The 20,728-nt window shown below is 51.4% G+C and overlaps 2 protein-coding genes and 2 long non-coding RNA genes across 9 annotated transcripts in view; 3 read left to right on the top strand and 1 right to left on the bottom strand.

Moving 5' to 3' along the window:
• Nucleotides 1–1,254, top strand: part of LOC144671698 (phosphatidylinositol 4,5-bisphosphate 3-kinase catalytic subunit alpha isoform) — a 41,698-nt gene extending 40,444 nt beyond the window's left edge. The window contains exon 16 of the mRNA XM_078533714.1: nt 279–1,254. Coding sequence (XP_078389840.1) covers nt 279–543 — 265 coding nt within the window. The 3' untranslated portion in view covers nt 544–1,254. The remainder of the gene's footprint in view (nt 1–278) is intronic.
• Nucleotides 1–14,302, top strand: part of LOC144671836 (uncharacterized) — a 220,503-nt gene extending 206,201 nt beyond the window's left edge. For both annotated transcript variants that reach the window (XR_013574024.1, XR_013574023.1), the window contains exon 2: nt 14,206–14,302. This is a non-coding gene — a long non-coding RNA (uncharacterized LOC144671836). The remainder of the gene's footprint in view (nt 1–14,205) is intronic.
• LOC144671835 (uncharacterized) lies at nt 10,457–12,959 on the top strand. Its single transcript, XR_013574022.1, has 2 exons — nt 10,457–11,712; nt 11,748–12,959. It is a non-coding gene; the product is annotated as an uncharacterized LOC144671835 (long non-coding RNA).
• The window catches only part of tfr2 (transferrin receptor 2), a 42,424-nt gene continuing 35,386 nt past the window's right edge, over nt 13,691–20,728 (bottom strand). The window contains exons 16-20 of one of the 5 annotated variants that reach the window (XR_013574018.1): nt 19,419–19,646; nt 18,561–18,701; nt 14,834–17,128; nt 14,761–14,802; nt 13,691–14,697 (exon numbers count right to left, since the gene is read on the bottom strand). Coding sequence is in view for 1 of the 5 variants with exons in the window: in XM_078533852.1 (XP_078389978.1) it covers nt 16,886–17,128; nt 18,561–18,701; nt 19,419–19,646 (612 nt within the window). In the remaining 4 variants the exon portion in view is untranslated. Of the gene's footprint in view, nt 17,129–18,560; nt 18,702–19,418; nt 19,647–20,728 lie in introns of all 5 variants that reach the window. The other 4 variants (XR_013574019.1, XR_013574017.1, XR_013574016.1 and 1 more) reach the window with 4 other exon arrangements.

The raw sequence follows: 20,728 nt of genomic DNA on the forward strand, positions 1-20,728 counted from the left end.
GTGGTGGGATTTGAACCCGCGTCCCCCTCCCCCAGAGCTGTGGCCTGGGCCTCTGGATTGACTAGTCCAGCGAGGTTACCACTGCGCCACTCTCCACGGCGCCCCTTGTGAAGCGCCTCCTGTTAAAAGGCGCTATATAAATGCAAGCTGTTGTCGGGCTTTTATTTTGTTATAACGGGGTTGGAGAGGGTAGGCTTTGTGAGTAGACTGTGAAATCCCACCGAATTATGGCTCACGTCTCTCTCTCTCTCTCTCTTTTCTCACCGCCGCCGACGCAGGTTTCAGGAGATGTGCTACAAGGCGTACCTTGCCATCCGGCAGCACGCCAACCTCTTCATCAACCTCTTCTCCATGATGCTGGGCTCGGGAATGCCCGAGCTCCAGTCCTTCGACGACATCGCCTACATCCGCAAGACCTTGGCCCTGGACAAGATGGAGCAGGAGGCCTTGGAGTATTTCACGAAGCAGATGAACGACGCCCATCACGGTGGGTGGACCACGAAAATGGACTGGATCTTCCACACCATCCGCCACATGCCCTGAAACGGACATTCGACCAAGGGAGTCGATGCGGACTGCGTATTCTCTGAAGTCAGAGGCCCTGCAGGCAAGGGACCTGTCATTCCTGACTTGAAATGGGGTTACCTTGGAAACCAGGCAACATTCCGATCCTGGGGATTGTCTATAACTAATCTCTTTCTAACACTACATATTAACCTTTCTCGCACCAAACTAGGAGTTGAACTCTGAATTGGGCCTGGGTGAATTTTTTTTATTTTTCTCTCTCTCTCTCTCTCTCTCTCCATTGGAAGATGATTAGTCGAGGGGTGTCCCAAGAGGGGAGAAGTGGATTCTGAGATTACGTTCCATCTTCAGTGACGTACGCAAGCTTGGGAACGGGGGAAGTGCTAGGAGGACCGAGGCCGCTGAAGCTCGGAGTCCACCAAGAGCTCGGAGCTCAATCCACACTCCCGGCGCGCGGATTTTCCACACCGCAACGCACAGAGCCTCGATTTTCCTCCTGTGGAATTAGGAACCCTGAGGGTTTTTTAGCAACCCTAACCGGGCCCAGGGAAGGGAGAACTCTCCAAAAAACCGTCGTGACCGTTGCGAGGTTTCTGCACTCGGGGTTTCCTCGTCTTGAAGAAAAGGGATCCGATTTCTAGTTTCGGAAGGACCCAGAGACTCTTGAACTTTTGAGCGCTGAGGTGGCGAGCGAGGGTCCCTCACTCGAGTTTACCCTGCGTAGCGGATGAGGCGGCGACGGCCGGAGAGTCTTTTTTTATTTTGGAAGGCGGGGCTTTCAAAGACACACGACCTGGTTCTAAAATCTGCTGTTAAACGGCCACGCGAAGCCGTTGGATGGATCGAAGGGCGTTCTATTTATTGGGGGCGCGTTGGATTGGTCGGCTTGCAATAGGTGCTGGGCTGGCTTCCAGTGGGACGGAGGCGTTGGGTTGGTCGGTCAGCCAGCCAATCGGCGGTTGGGTTGTTGCTGAAGACTGTGGGGTCGCCCTGGGCAGTGATGTCAGCCAGCCAATCGGTTGTCGCTGAAGACTGGGGTCACCCCCGGATGAGGGAGATGAAGGGGGTTATCGAGCAACTGCTGCCATCTCCTGCCCCACCCCACTCCCCACTCTGTTATTTTGCACTGTTCCCTCCCTTAACAAAAGAAAGTGTCACCCCTGAAGGAATAGCGGATGTGTTTCTCCCCCCCCCACCCCAACCCCCACGTGGCTGGGAATCTTGAATGAAGAAACTTCACTTCACCTCAGGGATAACCAGACATTCACCGAGTTGTGCGGTGTAAGGGAAATCACGCAGAAGGAACTACCATTGATTCTCCACTTGACTGCAACGAGTTCCCAATGGAAAGACTGACAAGTATTAAAACTGTGAATTTATTTGGGGGTGGGGGGGGGCAGCGGGATTTGCATGGGAAGGTTATGCAATTTGTGGGAGTATATTCACCGTTCGGGTCGCACAGTGTTAATGGATGCCCACCAATGTTAGTGTGGAACAGTTCACTTTGGTAGAGCCATGGTGTGCGCAAGGTGGGCATGTTTACTGGGGGGGGTCAGGCTTAGCAGAGCTGTTTTTTTTTGGGGGGGGGAGTTTTCCTTTTGGAGCCACGTGGCATGGTGCCACTCGCACTCGATCGAGACATTAAGGAACGGCAGAGGGTTGGAGTGTGAATGGACAGTATTAGGGGTTAAAATGAAGAATCTATCTGCCTCTGTCTGTGTGTATGTGTCTCTGCCTCTCTCTCTCTCTGCCTCTCTCTCTCTGCCTCTCTCTCTCTCTCTCTGCCCCGCTCTCTCTCTGCCCCTCTCTCTGCCCCTCTCTCTCTCTGCCCCTCTCTCTCTCTGCCCCTCTCTCTCTCTGCCTCTCTCTCTGCCTCTCTCTCTGCCTCTCTCTCTGCCTCTCTCTCTGCCTCTCTCTCTGCCTCTCTCTCTGCCTCTCTCTCTGCCTCTCTCTCTCTCTGCCTCTCTCTCTCTGCCTCTCTCTCTCTGCCTCTCTCTCTCTCTCTCTGCCTCTCTCTCTCTCTGCCTCTCTCTCTCTCTCTGCCTCTCTCTCTCTCTGCCTCTCTCTCTCTCTGCCTCTCTCTCTCTCTGCCTCTCTCTCTCTCTGCCTCTCTCTCTCTCTGCCTCTCTCTCTCTCTGCCTCTCTCTCTCTGCCTCTCTCTCTGCCTCTTTCTCTCTGCCTCTTTCTCTCTGCCTCTCTCTCTCTGCCTCTCTCTCTCTGCCTCTCTCTCTCTGCCTCTCTCTCTGCCTCTCTCTCTCTGCCTCTCTCCCTCTCTCTCTCCCTCTCTCTCTCTCTGCCTCTCTCCCTCTCTCTGCCTCTCTCCCTCTCTCTGCCTCTCTCCCTCTCTCTGCCTCTCTCTCTCTGCCTCTCTCTCTCTGCCTCTCTCTCTCTGCCTTTCTCTCTCTCTGCCTCTCTCTCTCTGCCTCTCTCTCTCTGCCTTTCTCTCTCTCTCTGCCTCTCTCTCTCTGCCTCTCTCTCTCTCTCTCTCTCTCTGCCTCTCTCTCTCTCTGCCTCTCTCTCTCTTTCTGCCTCTCTCTCTCTCTCTCTCTCTCTCTCTCTCTGCCTCTCTCTCTCTCTCTCTGCCTCTCTCTCTCTCTCTCTGCCTCTCTCTCTCTCTCTCTCTCTGCCTCTCTCTCTCTCTCTCTCTGCCTCTCTCTCTCTGCCCCTCTCTCTGCCTTGAAGGATTCAATCATGAATGAGTAACTAATGGGTGGGCAAAAAATTATTGGTCCTTCCCCTTCTCAATCTTAAAATTCAAACCAGTCTGTGCTGCTGAGGGTGGAAGGAAACTCTTCGTGTTACAGGATCATAAGAAATAGAAGCAGGAGTGGCCTTCTCGTTTAGCCTGTAGTTTAAACAAAAATAAAATCACAGCACTCGCTGGGTTTGGCGAATGCTTACCAAGGGCCTGCCTCCTGACAGAGAACTTGCGAAGAGGAAGAAGTATAACTCCCTTTCTTTAGTACACTGTGCCCTTATTTATAAAGCTAAGGATCCCATTGACTTTCATTTTGGTTTTTATTTTGCATAAAAGAAACACACTTTTATTGTCTATGTTTACCTGAAGAAGTGTAGGGACGTGCAAATGGAGAAGCCCCGATCAGCACAGTGGGCATTTTGTGCTGTAATGTGAGGCACTGACCAGCCACAGCATTTTGGTGGCCATTTTGATCCACCATGTGAATTTAACTGCTCGGGCCACTTGGAGGAATCTGTGCTCGATGGGTCCGCCGCCCCGAGGATTACCAGCGTCAGGGAGTGCGAAAGGAAGAAGGACGTAACATTTGCGTAGCTCCTGGCAAATTTGGGTAAACAGTATTCGGGGAGACGCCTTATGTGTCAATTGATCAACAATGGCGGCTGCAATACCCACAATCCTCTGTGGCTCGGGATGCACTCTATCCATCGTTAGAACTGTAAGGCACCCTCAGCAGGTTGCTCTTTGTTGCCAGTCAGGCCCGAGTGAATGATTTTTCTCCCCAGGGTACCTTGCGGGAGTGTCCAGGAGATTAACCTTGAATCCCTGGACAAGCCAGGAAGGCTGGCACCCCTTCCCAAAGCACTTTGGAACCAACGAAGCTGTTGGGTTTTGGACGCATAGTCACTGTGTTGCAGCACAGGGCTCGAAGTTGAAGTGGCAGGCTGGTCGACCATGGTGGCATCACAGTCTTGGTGATTGTTGTTATACAGCACGGGGGTGGGGGTGGGTGGGGAGAGGAGGTCACGAGTGGGAACCCTGGCTGTTTTCGGCATCACTTTCTCCTCTCCTACCTGGCACCTGAGTCTTGGCAGTCAGCTACCAAAACTTCACCCCCTGAGCAAGCCCCCCAGAGCCCCAATTTTTAGGATCATTGGACTTGGGAGCAGGAGTAGGCCATTCAGCCCTTCATGCCTGCTCCGCCATTCAATAAGATCATGGCTGATCTGGATTGTGGCCTCAACTCCACCTTGCCACCTACCCCTCCTATCCCTCAGCTCCCTTGTCTATCCAAAAAAACAAAATCTCTAACTCAGCCTTGATTATATTCAGTGACCCGGCCTCCGCTGCTCTCTGGGGAAGAGAATTCCACAGACTAACGACCCTCTGAGAGAAAAGAAATTCTCATCTTCCCCCTTAAACGGCAGACCTTAACGGTAGATTCTTAAACCGTGTCCACTGGCCCCTCCCACAAGTGGAAACGCCCTCCAGATATCTACCCCATCAAATCCCTTCAGGATCTTGGCATGTGTCAGTGATGTTTTACATCATTTGACCAAACGAAGTGCTTAAAGGTGGCTCGGAAGGCAGCTGCCTCTTGAGTTAGAAGGTTATGGGTTCGAGTCCCTCTTCTGTCTGACAATTCTGCTGCCAGTGCAGTGGTAAGGGGGCGGGAGGTGTAGTGGGCAGTGGGCACTGGATGCTGCACTGTCAGAAGTGCCATCTTTTGGATGAAGTATTAAACGGGGCCCGCTCAGTTGGATGGACCTGAAAGCTTCCGCAGCCACTATTGGAAGAAGGGGAGGTATCTAACCCCGTGCTGTACCTGTGCTGGGAGTGTTTGATGGGGACAGTGTAGAGGGAGCTTTACTCTGTATCTAACCCCATGCTGTACCTGTCCTGGGAGTGTTTGATGGGGACAGTGTAGATGGAGCTTTACTCTGTATCTAACCCCGTGCTGTACCTGTCCTGGGAGTGTTTGATGGGGACAGTGTAGAGGGAGCTTTACTCTGTATCTAACCCCGTGCTGTGCCTGTCCTGGGAGTGTTTGATGGGGACAGTGTAGAGGGAGCTTTACTCTGTATCTAACCCCGTTCTGTCCCTGTCCTGGGAGTGTTTGATGGGGACAGTGTAGAGGGAGCTTTACTCTGTAACTAACCCCGTGCTGTACCTGTCCTGGAGCGTTCGATGGGGAGAGTGTAGAGGGGGAGATACTCTGTGTTTAATCCCGCGCTGTGCCCTGGGGAGTGTTTGACGCTGACATTGTGCTCGCTCTCTTTGCCCGACATCGATATCTCTCCTTCGCATTGAACGCACAAATAATAAGTTCCACTTGTTCAACGGGGATGGGCAGTTAGTCTGGACCCACAGGTGGCCACTTGGATGATCTTTTCTTCGGGGCATTGGTGCCACAGAACTAAAGAAGCAACCCAGCCTGTGGTTGCAGGGGCTTTCCTTCTAGGGCTGTGCGTGATGGGGGTGGTGGAGGGGAGGGAGGGGAGGCTTGTCAGACACTTGCCCCGCTGTGTGTGCGTCTTGTCGTCACAATCTTGCCCCCTCCACAGGCATGCCTGGCCAATGAGAACAACTGCATCCATCCTAGGAAGCGATTGCAGGGGAGGGGGGGGTGGGGGGTGGGGAGGTGAGGGGTGGTTGGCGTGAGAGTGCCGGGGGAGGAGAGGAAGGTCAGGAAATTGTGTTAATGGGGAGGACGCCGGGGGGGGGAGGAGTCAGAACTCCAGCATGTTCAGATGTGACGTGACGTGATGGGGGGGTGGGAGGTTGGTGGTGGTGGAGGAAATCCTTTGCAAATACTTAGAAAGGCCGCACGTGGTTGTTGGGGACTCATCGGAGGTGGCGGGGGCTAAAGGGGCTGTCAGGCTCAGCCCTCGCCATCCTCCCGTTGAGACACTCGCTACGACATCCCTGAAGGAGCCTGGATGTTTTATTTTCCCCCTCTTCCCCCACCACCCCCCACCGAAGGTGGTTTGCAGTCCTGAGCTCTGGTTCCTGTTCCCCGTGTAGAATTCCCAGATTGCTGCTGCATGTGCATGTGCTAGGAGTAACAGTAGGGACTATCACTGACTGCTATACTGGGAAGCTGTTTTTTTTTAATATATATATACATATATATATATATATATTTGGAGTTTCTTTGTGTGTGTGTGTTTGCGTGTGTTCTGAAGGCATCTGTGCAAATTAATCGACTCGAATGTTGGGGTGAATGAAGCTGCTGTGTCAACTCACCACAGATTCTGTGTTTTTTTTTTAATTTTAATTAAAAAAAATATTGTATTTGCACTTTGCAAAAAAAAAATGGAACCTTGTACAAATGTGTAAAGTCAGACCAAAAGTACTTATACGCCTTTGGGCCCTGAGTGACATTTTATTAAAGATGTCAGCTATTTGTTTTAAGCCCCACGCGTCCTCTCTTTGTGGTTGTGTTGTTCGGGTACCTCCCATGTCGCGTTGGCCCACGTGTTTGTGTCGCGAGCGGAGGGCTCCCTCTATCAATTTACAAGTCTCGTTTACATGTTCCTGACTTTCACTAGAACGGACATGGGTACCAGATTGATCTATTCTGTTGAACTATACCCAGGTTGAGTTATTCCAATTCCCATTTGGTGCTGTGATTTTTTTTATCTTTTATTCTAGCTGGGCCACCCCATTAATTACCATTCTATCTCATTCGGGAGCCCTGGAGAATCTTTACTGTCCAATTCAATATTCACATAATATGCTATTTGTAGAGCAGAGATACAGGTATCTGCAATCAGTTTGGAGATAACTCCCGTATCTCTCCTCCTCAAGCACTTTGTCTTGAAAGATAACAATTGGCATGAAACCAAATCTTTAAAAGGCAAAGTCTTGAGTTCAAACCGTCACCATGTACCCTTACCGACCATACCCAACCAGCTCAAAGCAGCGTCCCCCACGTTCAGGTGTGATTCCGCGACTGGGTTACACTTGCTAAATTAACCCTCGCTGCGCTAAGGATGACGCCGACCGATTTAAGATTGTCCCTCGGGCTGGCAGTGTGGTGCGTTTGTCTGCACCGGAAGCTTACGTATATTAATTAATACACGGGGCCCTGCTCTTCGCAGACTTGCCGGAGCATTTCCCCACACGGCGCTTGTTTCTGCTAACCAAGAATAAGTGACAGCCGTTCGCTGGCTTGTTCCCCGTGGCAATGTCTCGACCAATCAGAGTTGAGCTGCCTGGTTTAAAGGTCAAACAATTATTGGCAGTTAACTGTCAGTCACCATCAACTGGTGCATTCTCCGTGGCAATTGGAGTCTTACTTGCCCAACCGATCAGCACTCTCTTCTCATACAGATGTAAATATGTTGTTCCCCCACCCTGGCGTTGGTATTCTTGCGAATTGCCCTGATGAGTGCAAGATGAAAACCTTCAACAAAATATGTTGTCTTTTTCCAGCAATGCTCAAGCTCGGTCCCACCAAACAGCATCAGTGAACCAGATAGGTTTTTACCACAATTGATAATGATATGATCATAGCAGTGGTGACCATTACTAAGACTGGCTTTATATTCTGGATTTATATCCTAGATATCCTAGAGTTGGGCGGTGACTAGTGGGGCACTGCAGGGATCGGTATTTTGGGCCCCAGCTATTCACAATGTGTATCAGGATGAGGGGGAACCAAATGTAATATTTCCAAGTTTGCTGACTTGGTGGGAATGTGAGCGGTGAGGAGGATGTTAAGACGCTTCAAGGTGATTTAGACAGGTTGAGTGAGTGGGCAAATACATGGCATAGGCAGTGTAACGTGGATAAGTGTGAAATTATCCGCTTTGGTAGGAAAAACAGAATGGCAGAGTATTATTTAAATGGTGATAGATTGGGAGATGTTGATGTACAAAGGGACCTGGGTGTCCTTGTACACCAGTCGCTGAAAGCAAGCATGCAGGTACAGCAAGCAGTTAAGAAGGCAAATGGTATGTTGGCCTTCATAGCGAGAGGACTTGAGTACAGGAGCAAGGATGTCTTACTGCAGCTGTACAGGGCCTTGGGGAGACCACACCTGGAGTATGGTGTGCAGTTTTAATCTCCTTACCTAAGAAAGGATATACTTGCCATAGAGGGAGCGCAGCGAGGGTTTACCAGACTGATTCCTGGGATGGCAGGATTGTCGTATGAGGAGAGATTGGGTTGACTAGGCCTGTAATCACTGGAGTTTAGAAGAATGAAAGGGGATCTCATTGAAACGTATAAAATTCTGACAGGGCTGGACAGACTGGATGCAGGGATGATGTTTCCTCGGGCTGGGGAGGGGGGGTCTAGAACAAGGGGTCACAGTCTCAGGATATAGGGTAGGCCATTCAGGACTGAGATGAGGAGAAACTTCTTCACTCAGAGGGTGGTGAACCTGTGGAATTCTCTACCACAGAGGCTGTGGAGGGCAAGTCACTGAGTATATTTAAGAAGTAAATAGATAGATTTCTAGACTCTAAAGGCATCGAGGGGAATGGGGAGAGAGCGGGAGTACGGTGTTGGGATAGAGGATCAGCCATGATCACATTGAATGGCGGAGCAGGCTCGAAGGGCCGAATGGCCTCCTCCTGCTCCTATTTATTAATTGAATTTAAATTCCACCAGCTGCATTTGTGGGATTTGAACACGGGTCCTCGGAGCATTAGCCTGAGGCTCTGGATTACTAGCCCAGTGACATTACCACTATATCACTGTCTCTCCCCTCCCCTCTTCTCCCTTCCCCTCCTCCCCTCGCTCCCACCCAAACCTTGCCTCTTGCCTCCCTGCCTCATCTTGCTCTCACCCCACTCCCTCTACCCTCCCCTTCCTTTCCTCTGAAGGGCAATTTGGATTGCAGAGTGAAATCGGTGGCCTGGGTGTGGGGCAGAAGACCTAAGCTCGCCAGCAGTGGCGTGGGCCACCCTGGTCACTCACAGGGCAAAGCTGCATGACCAGTTTCTCCCAACACAACAGGAAGGCAGAGAGAAGATGGCGCGTCTAACGGGGTAACGAGCGAGAGAGACCAGGAGAACGGGCCAAGTACAATCGTAGAATGATTTATAGGGCAGGGGGAGGTTACTAGGCCTGTCTAAACTAGACAGCGAGAGGCTACAATTGGAGAGCAAGAGGCCGGAAGGCTGAGGTAAGGTAAAGCTCTGTCAAGAGTTTGGAGAACCCATCTGCCAAAGAGAGCTTCCCTACCTTTTTATATTAACGACTTAGATGAGGGAATGTACTATCGCCAAGTTTGCAGATGACACAAAAATAGATGGGAAGGCAAGTGGCGAGGTTGACACAGGGTCTCCAGAGGGATAACGAGTGGGCAAAAATGTGGCCGATAAAGTGTGAGGTTATGCACTTTGGTCAGGAAGAATAGAGGAGCTGAATATTATTTAAATGGAGAAAGACTGCAGAAAGCTGCAGCACACAGGGATGTGGAGGTCCTTGTGCATGAATCACAAAAAGCTAACATACAAGTTCAAAAGGTAACAGGGAAGGCAAATGGAATGTTGGCCTTTATTTCAAAGGGAATGGAGTATAAAAATAGGGAAGTTTTGCTAAAACTATACAAGACACTAGTTAGACCAAACCTAGGATACTGTGAACAGTTTTGGTCCCCTTATCTAAGGAAAGATATACTGGCATTGGAGGCAGTCCAGAGAAGGTTCACCAGGTTGATCCTGGGTATGGAGGGATTTTCTTATGAGGAGAGGTTGAGTGGGTTGGGCCTGTACTCATTGGAGTTTAGAAGAATGAGAGGCGACCTTATTGAAACATATAAGATTCTTAGGGGGCTTGACAGGGTAGATGCGGAGAGGTTGTTTCTCCTTGTGGGAGAGTCTAGGACCAGAGGGCATAATCTCAGGTTAAGGAACACTTGAAACAGAGATGAGGAAGAGTTTCTCCTCTCCGAGGGTAGTTCCGAGGAATACTTTACCACAGAGGCCTGTAGAGGCTGGGTCGCTAAGTATATTCAAGGCTGAGATAGACAGATTTTTAATCAGTAAGGGAATCAAGGGTTATGGGGGGAAAAGGCAGGAAAGTGGAGTTGAGGATTATCGGATCAGCCATGATCTCATTGAATGGCGGAGCAGACTCGATGGGCTGAATGGCCTACTTCTGCCCCTATGTCTTATGGCACCAAGGCTGGTATCAGGGTCTTGTTAATGCCAGGAGACCTGGTGCTGAATGATACGCTCAGCCACCTGATTTAACAATAAGACCGAGTCATTAGTGTGATTGGCAAATATAAATCCGAGGTACAGAGAACATCTTAGTGAGGTGTATGACAGCGCGAATGTCCTTATCTCAATCCAGTTGTTAATCCAGAAATCTGTCTCGCAAAGCGCGCAACAGGGTCTTTGTCAGACGCAGATTGGTACCAAGCCACAAAAAGAGGTCTTCGGTGGTTAGTTAGTCAGGCAAAGTGGTAGGTTTGGAGGAGGATCTTTAAAAGGAGGTGGAGTGATCCAGGGAGGAAATTCGTGATCTTAGGCCTAGGGCAGCTGAAGGCACGGCTGCCAAATGGTGCAGCGATTAGAACCATAGAACACTACAGCACAGAAAACAGGCCATTCGGCCCTTCTAGTCTGTGCCAAAATATTATTCCGCTAATCCCATTGACCTGCACCCAGTCCATAACCCTCCAGACCTCTCCCATCCATGTATCTATCCAATTTATTCTTAAAACTTAAAGAGTGAGCCCGCATTTACCCTGAAGTTAATTAGCGTCGGGGATGCTCAAGAGGCTAGAACTGGAGAAGCGCGGAGATCTCAGAGGGCCGTGGGTACCGGGGGTGGGGGTGGGGTCCAAGGCAGTTGAGGTGATTTGGAGACGAGATGAGTGTGGGGGAGGGCGGGGTGGAAGGGGTGTCCTCCGGCAGCACCGGTGAGCCGTTCACCCTTTTCTGCCTGCCCCTCGGGCCCGAGTTCTCTCTCTCGGTAGCTGGTGAGACGTCGTCGGGTAGAAAGAGAACGAGGCAATCTCGCAGAGTTTCAGGCTCGATTTTTTTTTTTATTATCATTACTGAAGACACACTGAAGCATTGACCACGGCCCTGACTGGCGTCTCACCCCGGTATGGCACAAAGCTCGGGGAGACGCGTAAAAAAAAACAGAACTGCAGATAAACCCGCTTAACGTCAGCACAGTGAGGTCACCTGCTCTACTACCCTGTCACGACCATCTTTCCCCCTTCCCCCCAACCTCTTGACAATCAAACTTGCTGGTGGAGGGAACGCATTTAGATGGCACCTCGGGGTATCCCAAAACACTTTTTTTAAGACTTCGCAGGTGAATTCATTGCTGTAATGCAGGGGCAAATTTACCATTTATGATCAGATCCATGTGTTTTTGGTGATTGTTGGTTGCGAGGTGCACACTGGTCAGGAGAACTACCCCACCCAGCCCCTCTTCACAGTTGTGCCCTGGGATACTTCCAAGAGAAAGAGAACACACGGGTCCCTCGGGTTTTAGTGCTTTAAGGAGCAACGATGGTAAGGCCACTGGACTAGCAATTCCAAGGGCCCAGGCTGATGTCCTGGGCACCTGGGTTCAAAACCCCACCACAGCAGCTGGTGGAGTTTAAATTCAATTAATAAATCTGGAATTATAAAGCTCATCTCAGTAGCGGTGGCCATGAAACTATCATCGGTTGTGGTAAAAGCCCATCTGGTTCACCAATGTCCCATTAGGGAAGGAAATCTGCCATCCTTACCTGGTCTGGCCTACATGTGACTCCCAGACCCACAGTGGTTGGCCCCCTCAAAGGGCCCTAACAAACTACGCAGTTCAAGGACAATTAAGGATGGGCAGAAAATACCGGCATTGGCACTGGCGCCCACATCCCGTGAAATAATTTGTGTTAAGAAGGTCTCGTGCAAAAGTCAGTACCTCCAACAGTGCTGCACTTCCTCAGTGCTGCCTGAGGACACACCTCACCTTCCCCCACACCCCCAGTGCCAACTGGGAGCTGTTAACCTTGGTTTGGTGTTCAGTTCTCTAGCAGTGAGTCCCGAACCCATGACCTTCTGACTCAGGCCGGCCAGCAGAGATTATCTGGCGACGATGACTGACCCTCCAGCGCAGGGACGCAAGTGGGAACAGTTCTCCAGGCTGGTACTGCCCTCCGTTATTCAGATGAGGAATACTTCATGAAGAGCAGGATCTGGTTTAAGGGAATTAGGAAGAGCATTGCTTAAGCGCCTTGAACACAGAGACCGAGTCCCTGGCACTATAAGCCCTTTGTCAGCACTGTAAAATGGAATTGTTGGCGTGTTGAAGGAGATGGGGAAATCAGGAAGGGAGTGGGAATGGGTTAGGTGGGATATTGAAGGGCTTGGGGAGTGAGGAAAGGATTAAGGGATGTTAACAGGTACAGCGAGGGAAAAGCGACGGATGAGGCGTTTTTGTGTGGGAATAATCACCCGGGCAGACTTGATGGGCCAAATGGCCCGCTTCTGTGCTGTGCTGGGACATTCTTTGATAATGGGAAAGGTGTAGGAGGCCAAAATTGGAGGAATGCACAGACTGCAGAGCTGGAGGAGGTTACAGGGATGGTTTGCTAGGGGGCGGGGTGGAGGTGGGTGTGAAGAGACGAGGCCGGAGGGGGGGGAAGATTTGAAAAATATGGACTGAGAGTTTTTAAATGGACGTCTTTGGGGACCAGGGGGCAACACAAGGACGGGGTCCCTCGTGCAAGTTAGGACATGGGTTTTGGATAAACTCCAGTTTATGGAGGGAACAGGATGAAAACCTCCCTTCTTTCTTCCACAGACGTCGCTGGCCAGGCCAGCATTTTTTTTTGCCCATCCCTAATTGCCCTTGAACTGAGTCGCTCGCTCGGGCCATTCCAGACGGGCAGTTAAGAGTCAGCCACATAGCTGGAGTTGGGTCTGGAGTCACATGTAGGCCACAGACGTCGCTGGCCAGGCCAGCATTTTTTTTTGCCCATCCCTAATTGCCCTTGAACTGAGTCGCTCGCTCGGGCCATTCCAGATGGGCAGTTAAGAGTCAGCCACATAGCTGGAGTTGGGTCTGGAGTCACATGTAGGCCAGACCAGGTAAGGACAGCAGATTTCCTTTCTCCCCACCCCCCATTAATGAACTGAATGGGTTTTCATGACCATCCATCATTGTCACTGAGACTAGATGCTTTATATTTGCAGGTTTTATTAATTGAGTTTATAATTGCACCAGTTGCTGGGGTGAGGTTTGAACCCCTGTACCCTAGAACGTGAGCCTGGGCCTCTAGGTCAGTGATGTTACCACGACGCCGTACCCCCACCCCGGTTCTAACACTTCAAACTGGAACCGTCCCCCATCCAAGTCTTGGTCCGGAACGTGTCGCTCTTGTCAGGAGGGCTGGGATCGGGTAGTGGGAACCTTAACTGCAGGCTGACCCCTTTCTGCCCTGGAGTACAATCACACATCAAGCCAAACAGAGCAACAAGAGAGAGTGATTTCCAAACACACTCAGCATCAATGATTTGTAATTAGCCCAGCATCAACACGAACAAACAGACAATGCGCTGAACTATGGGAAGCGCTGTTCCCCATAGTTAACACTCGTTTTTAATAATGGAACATTAATGGCAGCCTTCAAGCGGAATAGCTGAGGATCTGGACACGGGCGTGACGATGGCAAGCAGGCGAGTGTTACTAAACTGTTGGCAATGCTCAGTAAACTTACTGCTGGCTAATCCAGTGTGACCTCTTGCCCCAAGCTCAAGAGCAGCCAGGGTCTGGGCAACACAAGGCAAGTTGGCGAATTTGTCTTTAAGCTGTGGGCAAGGCTGGCAATCCTTGGCTACCCTGGAGAAGGTGGTGGGGTGAGCCGCCTTCTTGAGCCGCTGCAGCCCGTGTGGGTGTAGGTACACCCACGGCGCTGTTAGGGAGGGAGCTCCAGGATTTCCACCCAGCGACAGTGAAGGAACGGCCGATGCATTTCCAAGTCAGGGGTGGCGAGTGGCTTGGAGGGGAACCTCCAGGTGGTAGTGTTCTGACATTTCTGATGTTTGATTCACCTCTGATGATGATAATTCACTCGAAAATATTGGGTGGATGGGGCGGGCGGAGGGGTTGATGTGGAACACGTCAGATTTAACTGCAAAAAAACAAAACTTTTGGCTTATGTTTCGGGAAAAAAAACTTCTTTAAAAAATGCGAGCGGGTGGGTTAACTGCTTGAAATATTAAGGAGACACTGCATAGGAGTCACAATTATGTTGACAGTCACTGCAAATGGATGCTCTAGGCCGAGGACACTGCAAATGGCTGCCTTAGAAACCGGGGGCCACTGCAAATGGCTGCTCCAGGCAGAGGACACTGCAAATGGCTGCCTTAGAAACCGGGGGCCACTGCAAATGGCTGCTCCAGGCAGAGGACACTGCAAATGGCTGCCTTAGAAACTTGGGGGCCACTGCAAATGGCTGCTCCAGGCAGAGGACACTGCAAATGGCTGCCTTAGAAACTGGGGGGCCACTGCAAATGGCTGCTCCAGGCAGAGGACACTGCAAATGGCTGCCTTAGAAACTGGGGGGCCACTGCAAATGGCTGCTCTAGGCAGAGGACACTGCAAATGGCTGCCTTAGAAACCGGGGGCCCTGCAAATGGCTGCCTGAGTATTCTGAACATTGCCAACAATTTGCCGCTGCTATGTCACCCTGGTTCATTATAAAGACGATGCTTTTCCATTTGAAGGCATTATAACTGTTACAATTATGGAAGGCACTGCTTCCGATAATTAACGATATATATTTTTAAAATGTCTTAATACTTATAAATAATTTATAGTGATCACTGTCCCTGATAAATTAAACAATCATTAATGACGACCGGAGCCTAGACACAAATACGGATGTACAAACACATGATATAGCTTCAGTTGCTGTCTATGATATTTTTAACTTGCTTGTCTAAATCACCTTAAATTCCTGCTTTTATTTTCCAAACAGGACGCGGATGGCACTGAATGAACTGGTCAATAAGACTGAACAGGTTGGGGCTGTTTCCTCAAGAAAAGAGGTCGGGGGTGGGGGTGGGGGTGGGGGGGTGACTTGATGGAGACCGTTAAAGATTTGGAGGAGATTTAACAAACAGACACTTGTTTGGGTGGTGTTGGGGGGGTGAGGAGACCAAAACAAGGAGCCATAAGTATAAGATAGTCACGAATAAATCCAATCGGGAACTCAGGAGAAACTTCTTCATCCCCAGAGAGTGGTGAGAATGTGGAACTCGCTACCCACAGGGAGTGGTCGAGGGTGAGCGGCGTAGACACCTTTTAAGGGGGAAGCTGGATAAAGACATGAGGGAGAGAAGGGAATAGAAGGATATGGGGATGTGGGGGGGGGGGAAGGAGGCTCGCGGGGGGGGGGAGCAGAAAGACCAGCACGCAGCAGATGGGCCGAATGGCCTTGTTTTTCTGTGATGCCATTGTGGCAGAGTGGAATGTATGTTATTCTCCAGGAAATCTTGGGAGGGAATGAAAGTGTGAACGATGTCGAGCGCAGGACCCGAGTCATGTGTGACTCCGTTTGTGCCAGGAAAGCAGGATCCCATCTTTGAAAAGCATTAGACACCACTTTTGAAATTTAACCCGCAAATGATCATTTTTTTTTGACAAAAGAAGAAATTATTTTTGAACCATGTCGGAGGTGGGGGGGGGGGACTTGAACTCACGACCAGGGTTTGATGATTCAATGTGGAAGAGAATCTGATGAGGAGTTGCTGAAGCTGATGGTGGTAAATCGATGATGACCCAGATTAAAAGGCAGGAACTCAAAGTGAAGACATTAACACACGTAGATCTCACAGAGAAACAGAGAGTGGAGAGAGAGAGAGAGAGAGAGAGAGAAAAGAGGGGAGTGAAGTACAGGAAAGGTTGGAGGGAGAGAAAAAGCGGGGAGAACGAGAGACAGGGGTTAGAGAGAGAAAAAGGGATAGAGGGGGGACGAAAGAGAAAGATATGGTTGAGAGAGAAAGAGGGGAGAAAGGAATGAGGGAGAGAGACAAAGAGGGAGGGAGAGGCAGTAACAGAGAGAGAAAAAGAGGGAGGGAGGGGGGAGAGAGAAAAATAGAGGGAACAAGACCCAAGAAATTGGAATCTGAATCCAAGTGGCTGTAAAATGTCACCTCAATTAAATGATGTTAAGCGGTCACAGACATTGTGATAAAGTTCCCTCAGCAAGGAACAAATTAGTTAGAAATTTGGGGGAGGAGGAAAGGAGGAGAAGCAGAGAAACCTCTCTCAAGACGCTTGCTGAGGGTGGGGGTGGGGGGTTGTGTTTTGGAGATACCGCGTTTCCCCCGTGGACTGACAGAGTGGAATTGGCCCTGAATAGATTCCAACGGTGAGTCCTTTTCACTGTGTGCTCTGAGCAGGGGTATCCGAGGGGAGGGAGGGGGAGCGGGAGAGGATTGGAGAGGGGGATGGAGGGATGGAAGGAGGAGGTGGGGTTGGTGGGAGGTTGGAGAGGGGGTTGGGGAATGGTTTGATGCAATAGTCATGGCATTAGTGGCTTTCACCACCCACCCTCCCCTCCCCACCCGCCCAACTTTGTCCCACTTGGGGCTTTGGGAGCGACCCCCGACCCCACAAGAAGGGCAGGGTGATAACCGAGACAATCCTGCTCACGTCGCAGTGACAAGGGCCCTGATTGGACGTTGGCCGTTAGAAGTTGTTGTCGATGCTCCAGACGTCTCCGCTCAGGGCGTTGGCCGCTCCCTGCAGGGTCCAGGTCACCAGGGCCAGCTGTTTGCGGAATCTCTTCTCGTTGAACTTGGCCGGGTCCAGCTGCAGCAGCTGGAAGTGTTTGTAAAGCGCCTCCAGTGTGTGGTCGCCCCGCCCGTGGAGAATGTGCCGGAAAGGGGCGTCAGTCACCGAGACGTACTGAGACAGGAAGTAGAACTCCACCTGTTGGGAATATTCCGGAGCAAATATGAAATCTCGTGTTTCCCCCGTTCAATCCCCATTCCCCCTCCCCCCACAGCCCCCACCCCACCTCCTCACAGATGCCTCCACCCCTCCCTCCAGATACCCTAATCCCTTTCCCTCATCAGATACCCCCATCCCTTCCCCTCTCCCACAGATACACCGATCACTTCCCCATCAGATACCCCTATCAGATACCCCCATCCCTTCCCCTCTCCCACAGATACTCCTATCGCTTCCCCCCATCAGACACCCTCATCCCTTCCCCTCTCCCACAGATATACCGATCGCTTCCCCCCATCAGATACTCCCATCCCTTCCCCTCTCCCACAGATACTCCGATCGCTTCCCCCATCAGATACCCTCATCCCTTTCCCTCATCAGATACCCCCATCCCTTCCCCTCTCCCACAGATACACCGATCGCTTCCCCCCATCAGATACCCCCATCCCTTCCCCTCTCCCACAGATAGTCCGATTGCCTCCCCATCAGATACTCCCATCCCTTCCCCTCTCCCACAGATACTCCGATCGCTTTCCCCATCAGATACTCCCATCCCTTCCCCTCTCTCACAGATACTCCGATCGCTTCCCCCATCAGATACTCCCATCCCTTCCCTCTCCCACAGACACTCCGATCGCTTCCCCATCTCTTCCCCCATCAGATACCCCTATCAGATACCCCCATCCCTTCCCCTCTCCCACAGATACTCCTATCGCTTCCCCATCTCTTCCCCCATCAGTTATCCCAATCCCTTCCCCCACAAACAGATACTCCCATCCCTTCCACTCCCTCACAAATAACCCCATTCTTTCCCCCATCAGATACCCCTATCCCTTCCCCCATCAGATGGGGGATCCTTTCACCCCCTCAGATACCCTACGAGATACCCCTATCCCTTCCCCCGTCAGATAGCCCCATCCTTTCCCCCTCCACAGAGATATCCCGTCCCATCCTCCCCCTCAAACCCAGATCCACCCCCACCTCCCTTCCCCCCACCACCTCACAGATCTGCCATCCTCCCCACACACAAATATAGCCCCATTCCTTCCACCCACACAGCACATTCCAGATCCTAACCACTCGCTGGGGGTGAAAAAGTTTCTCCTCGTGTCTCCATAGCTTCTTTTGCCAATTCCCTTCAATCTGCGCCCTCTGGTTCTCTATCCTTCCACCAATGGGAACATGTTTCTCTCTATCTACTCTGCCCTGGATCCCTCGTGAATTTGAACACTTCGATCAAACCTCCTCTCAGTCTTTCCCTTCTCCAGGGAAAACAGTCCCAACTTCTCCAATTTATCCCCCGGGGAGAGGGTGAGGAGAGCTGGGGAGAGGGAGGGGAATTCAGCAGCCTTTACCGGGGGAAACCTCAACTACCAAGCACTTTAAAAAGGCCCGAAACGCTGTTAATTACCCTCATTATCTTATCGTTGTAGATACGATTAAGCCTCTCGTTCTCCTCATCCGACGAGCTGATGAGGTTGGTCAGTCTCTCTGCTGCTCTGATGAAGTCGCCTCGGGCAGAATACAACCACTGGAGAGTCAGGCCCCGGCTCTGAGAATAGGCCCAAAATCGTAGGGAATGAGAGCAAAGTGGGCAGAGAGAGGAAAAGAGAGGAGTCATTCTTTTTAATCTGGTTCTTAACAAAAACATTTGTCTTAATATTTATTATATACTTTTTTTCTGTTTTCATCCCAATAAATCCCTCTCTACACTGTCCCCATCAAACACTCCCAGGACAGGTACAGCACGGGGTTAGATACAGAGTAAAGCTCCCTCTACACCGTCCCCATCAAACACTCCCAGGACAGGTACAGCACGGGGTTAGATACAGAGTAAAGCTCCCTCTACACTGTCCCCATCAAACACTCCCAGGACAGGTACAGCACGGGGTTAGATACAGAGTAAAGCTCCCTCTACACTGTCCCCAACAAACACTCCCAGGACAGGTACAGCACGGGGTTAGATACAGAGTAAAGCTCCCTCTACACCGTCCCCATCAAACACTCCCAGGACAGGTACAGCACGGGGTTAGATACAGAGTAAAGCTCCCTCTACACTGTCCCCATCAAACACTCCCAGGACAGGGACAGCACGGGGTTGGATACAGAGTAAAGCTCCCTCTACACCGTCCCCATCAAACACTCCCAGGGCAGGTACAGCACAGGGTTAGATACAAGCATTGCAGGTGATATCAGGTGTTTATCTCCGCGTTCCCTAGTTGAAAATCCACAATATAAAAAGATGGTTATTGTCCTGCCGAGTGTTTACCTCGAGCTCCTGTGAGAATGTCTGCAGCTGGTTGAGATAGTTGAGAGTTACATCACTGTACACGCGGTAGTTCAGGTGCAGCCTGTCGTTGTGGGTCAGCGCTATGCCCATCTGGCCCATGATCTCCGCCACTGCCTGGCCGACGTCTGCCAACCTGCCGTTCAGCCGGCTGTTCAGCGCGCTGTAGGTGTCCTGTTTGGTGTTGAGGAAGCGGCAGTCCTGGCCGAGCTGGGGAGGAGAAGCGCACATGGTCACCCTGGTCCTGGGGACACAGCCTCACGAGCCACCCACCCCCACATCCCAGCGGGGAGAGCTCACCCAGGAAGGCCCCCCCGGGCCTCCTCAACCTCGTCGCCTCTCCCCCCTCACCCCCCCCAGCCTCACCTGGTGACCCTCAGGTTAAACTCTCCACCGGTCGTCTCTCTCTCTCTCTCTCTCTCTCTCTCTCTCTCTCCATTGAGGGAGTAGCCTCCACCCCCCCTCTTGGACTACGGAGACTTTCATTTCATCCTTACGCCTCCTCGCACCACCCACGGGGTCATCCCAAACACGCTTCTCACCCGCTCGGGGAACTGCCTTTGGGGTGGAGGTCTCACTGCCGCAAGAGTCGCAGCCGTCACGACCTGCGCACAGTACGATCCCACAAACACCCGACGTGCTGCCGGCTGGGTAGTTTCTTTCAGTGATGACAGTTGAGTGTTAAGCATTGGCCTCAGGACACTGTGGGGGGTGGGGGTGGGGGTGGGGGTGGGGGCGTGGGGTGGTGGTCATGGGTGGGGAGGGGGTAGAAATCCCTCTGCTCAGTCTTCCAGTCGTGGCCTTGAGATCTTTTACATCCACCCGAGAGGGCAGACAAGGCTTCGGTCTGGTCTGAAGGAGTGCCCTCTGACAGTGCAGCACTCCCTCAATGTCGGCACTGCTCGGCTGAGCGGGAATTTTTTCTTTTTAAAGATTCGTTCATGGGATGTGGGCGTCGCTGGCTGGGCCCAACATTTATTGCCCATCCCTAATTGCCCCCTGGAGAAGGTGGTGGTGAGCTGCCTCCTTGAGCCGCTGCAGTCCGTGCGGTGTAGGTGCACCCACCGCGCTGTTAGGGAGGGAGTTACAGGATTGTGACCCAGCGACAGTGAAGGGACGGCCGATATATTCCCAAGTCGGGATGGTGGCTTGGAGGGGAACTTATACAGTGAAGTCTCTGGAGTGGGACTTGAACCCTTAACTCCCTCCGACTCAGAGCTGAGGGAATGTGCTGCCCAATGAGACGCGGGCGGCTGCCAATGAAATAAGCTGGTCGATCCAAGTTGGGGGTA

The sequence above is a fragment of the Cetorhinus maximus genome, chromosome 34 (assembly GCF_964194155.1).
Source record: "Cetorhinus maximus chromosome 34, sCetMax3.hap1.1, whole genome shotgun sequence".
Taxonomy (NCBI): Eukaryota; Metazoa; Chordata; class Chondrichthyes; order Lamniformes; family Cetorhinidae; genus Cetorhinus; species Cetorhinus maximus.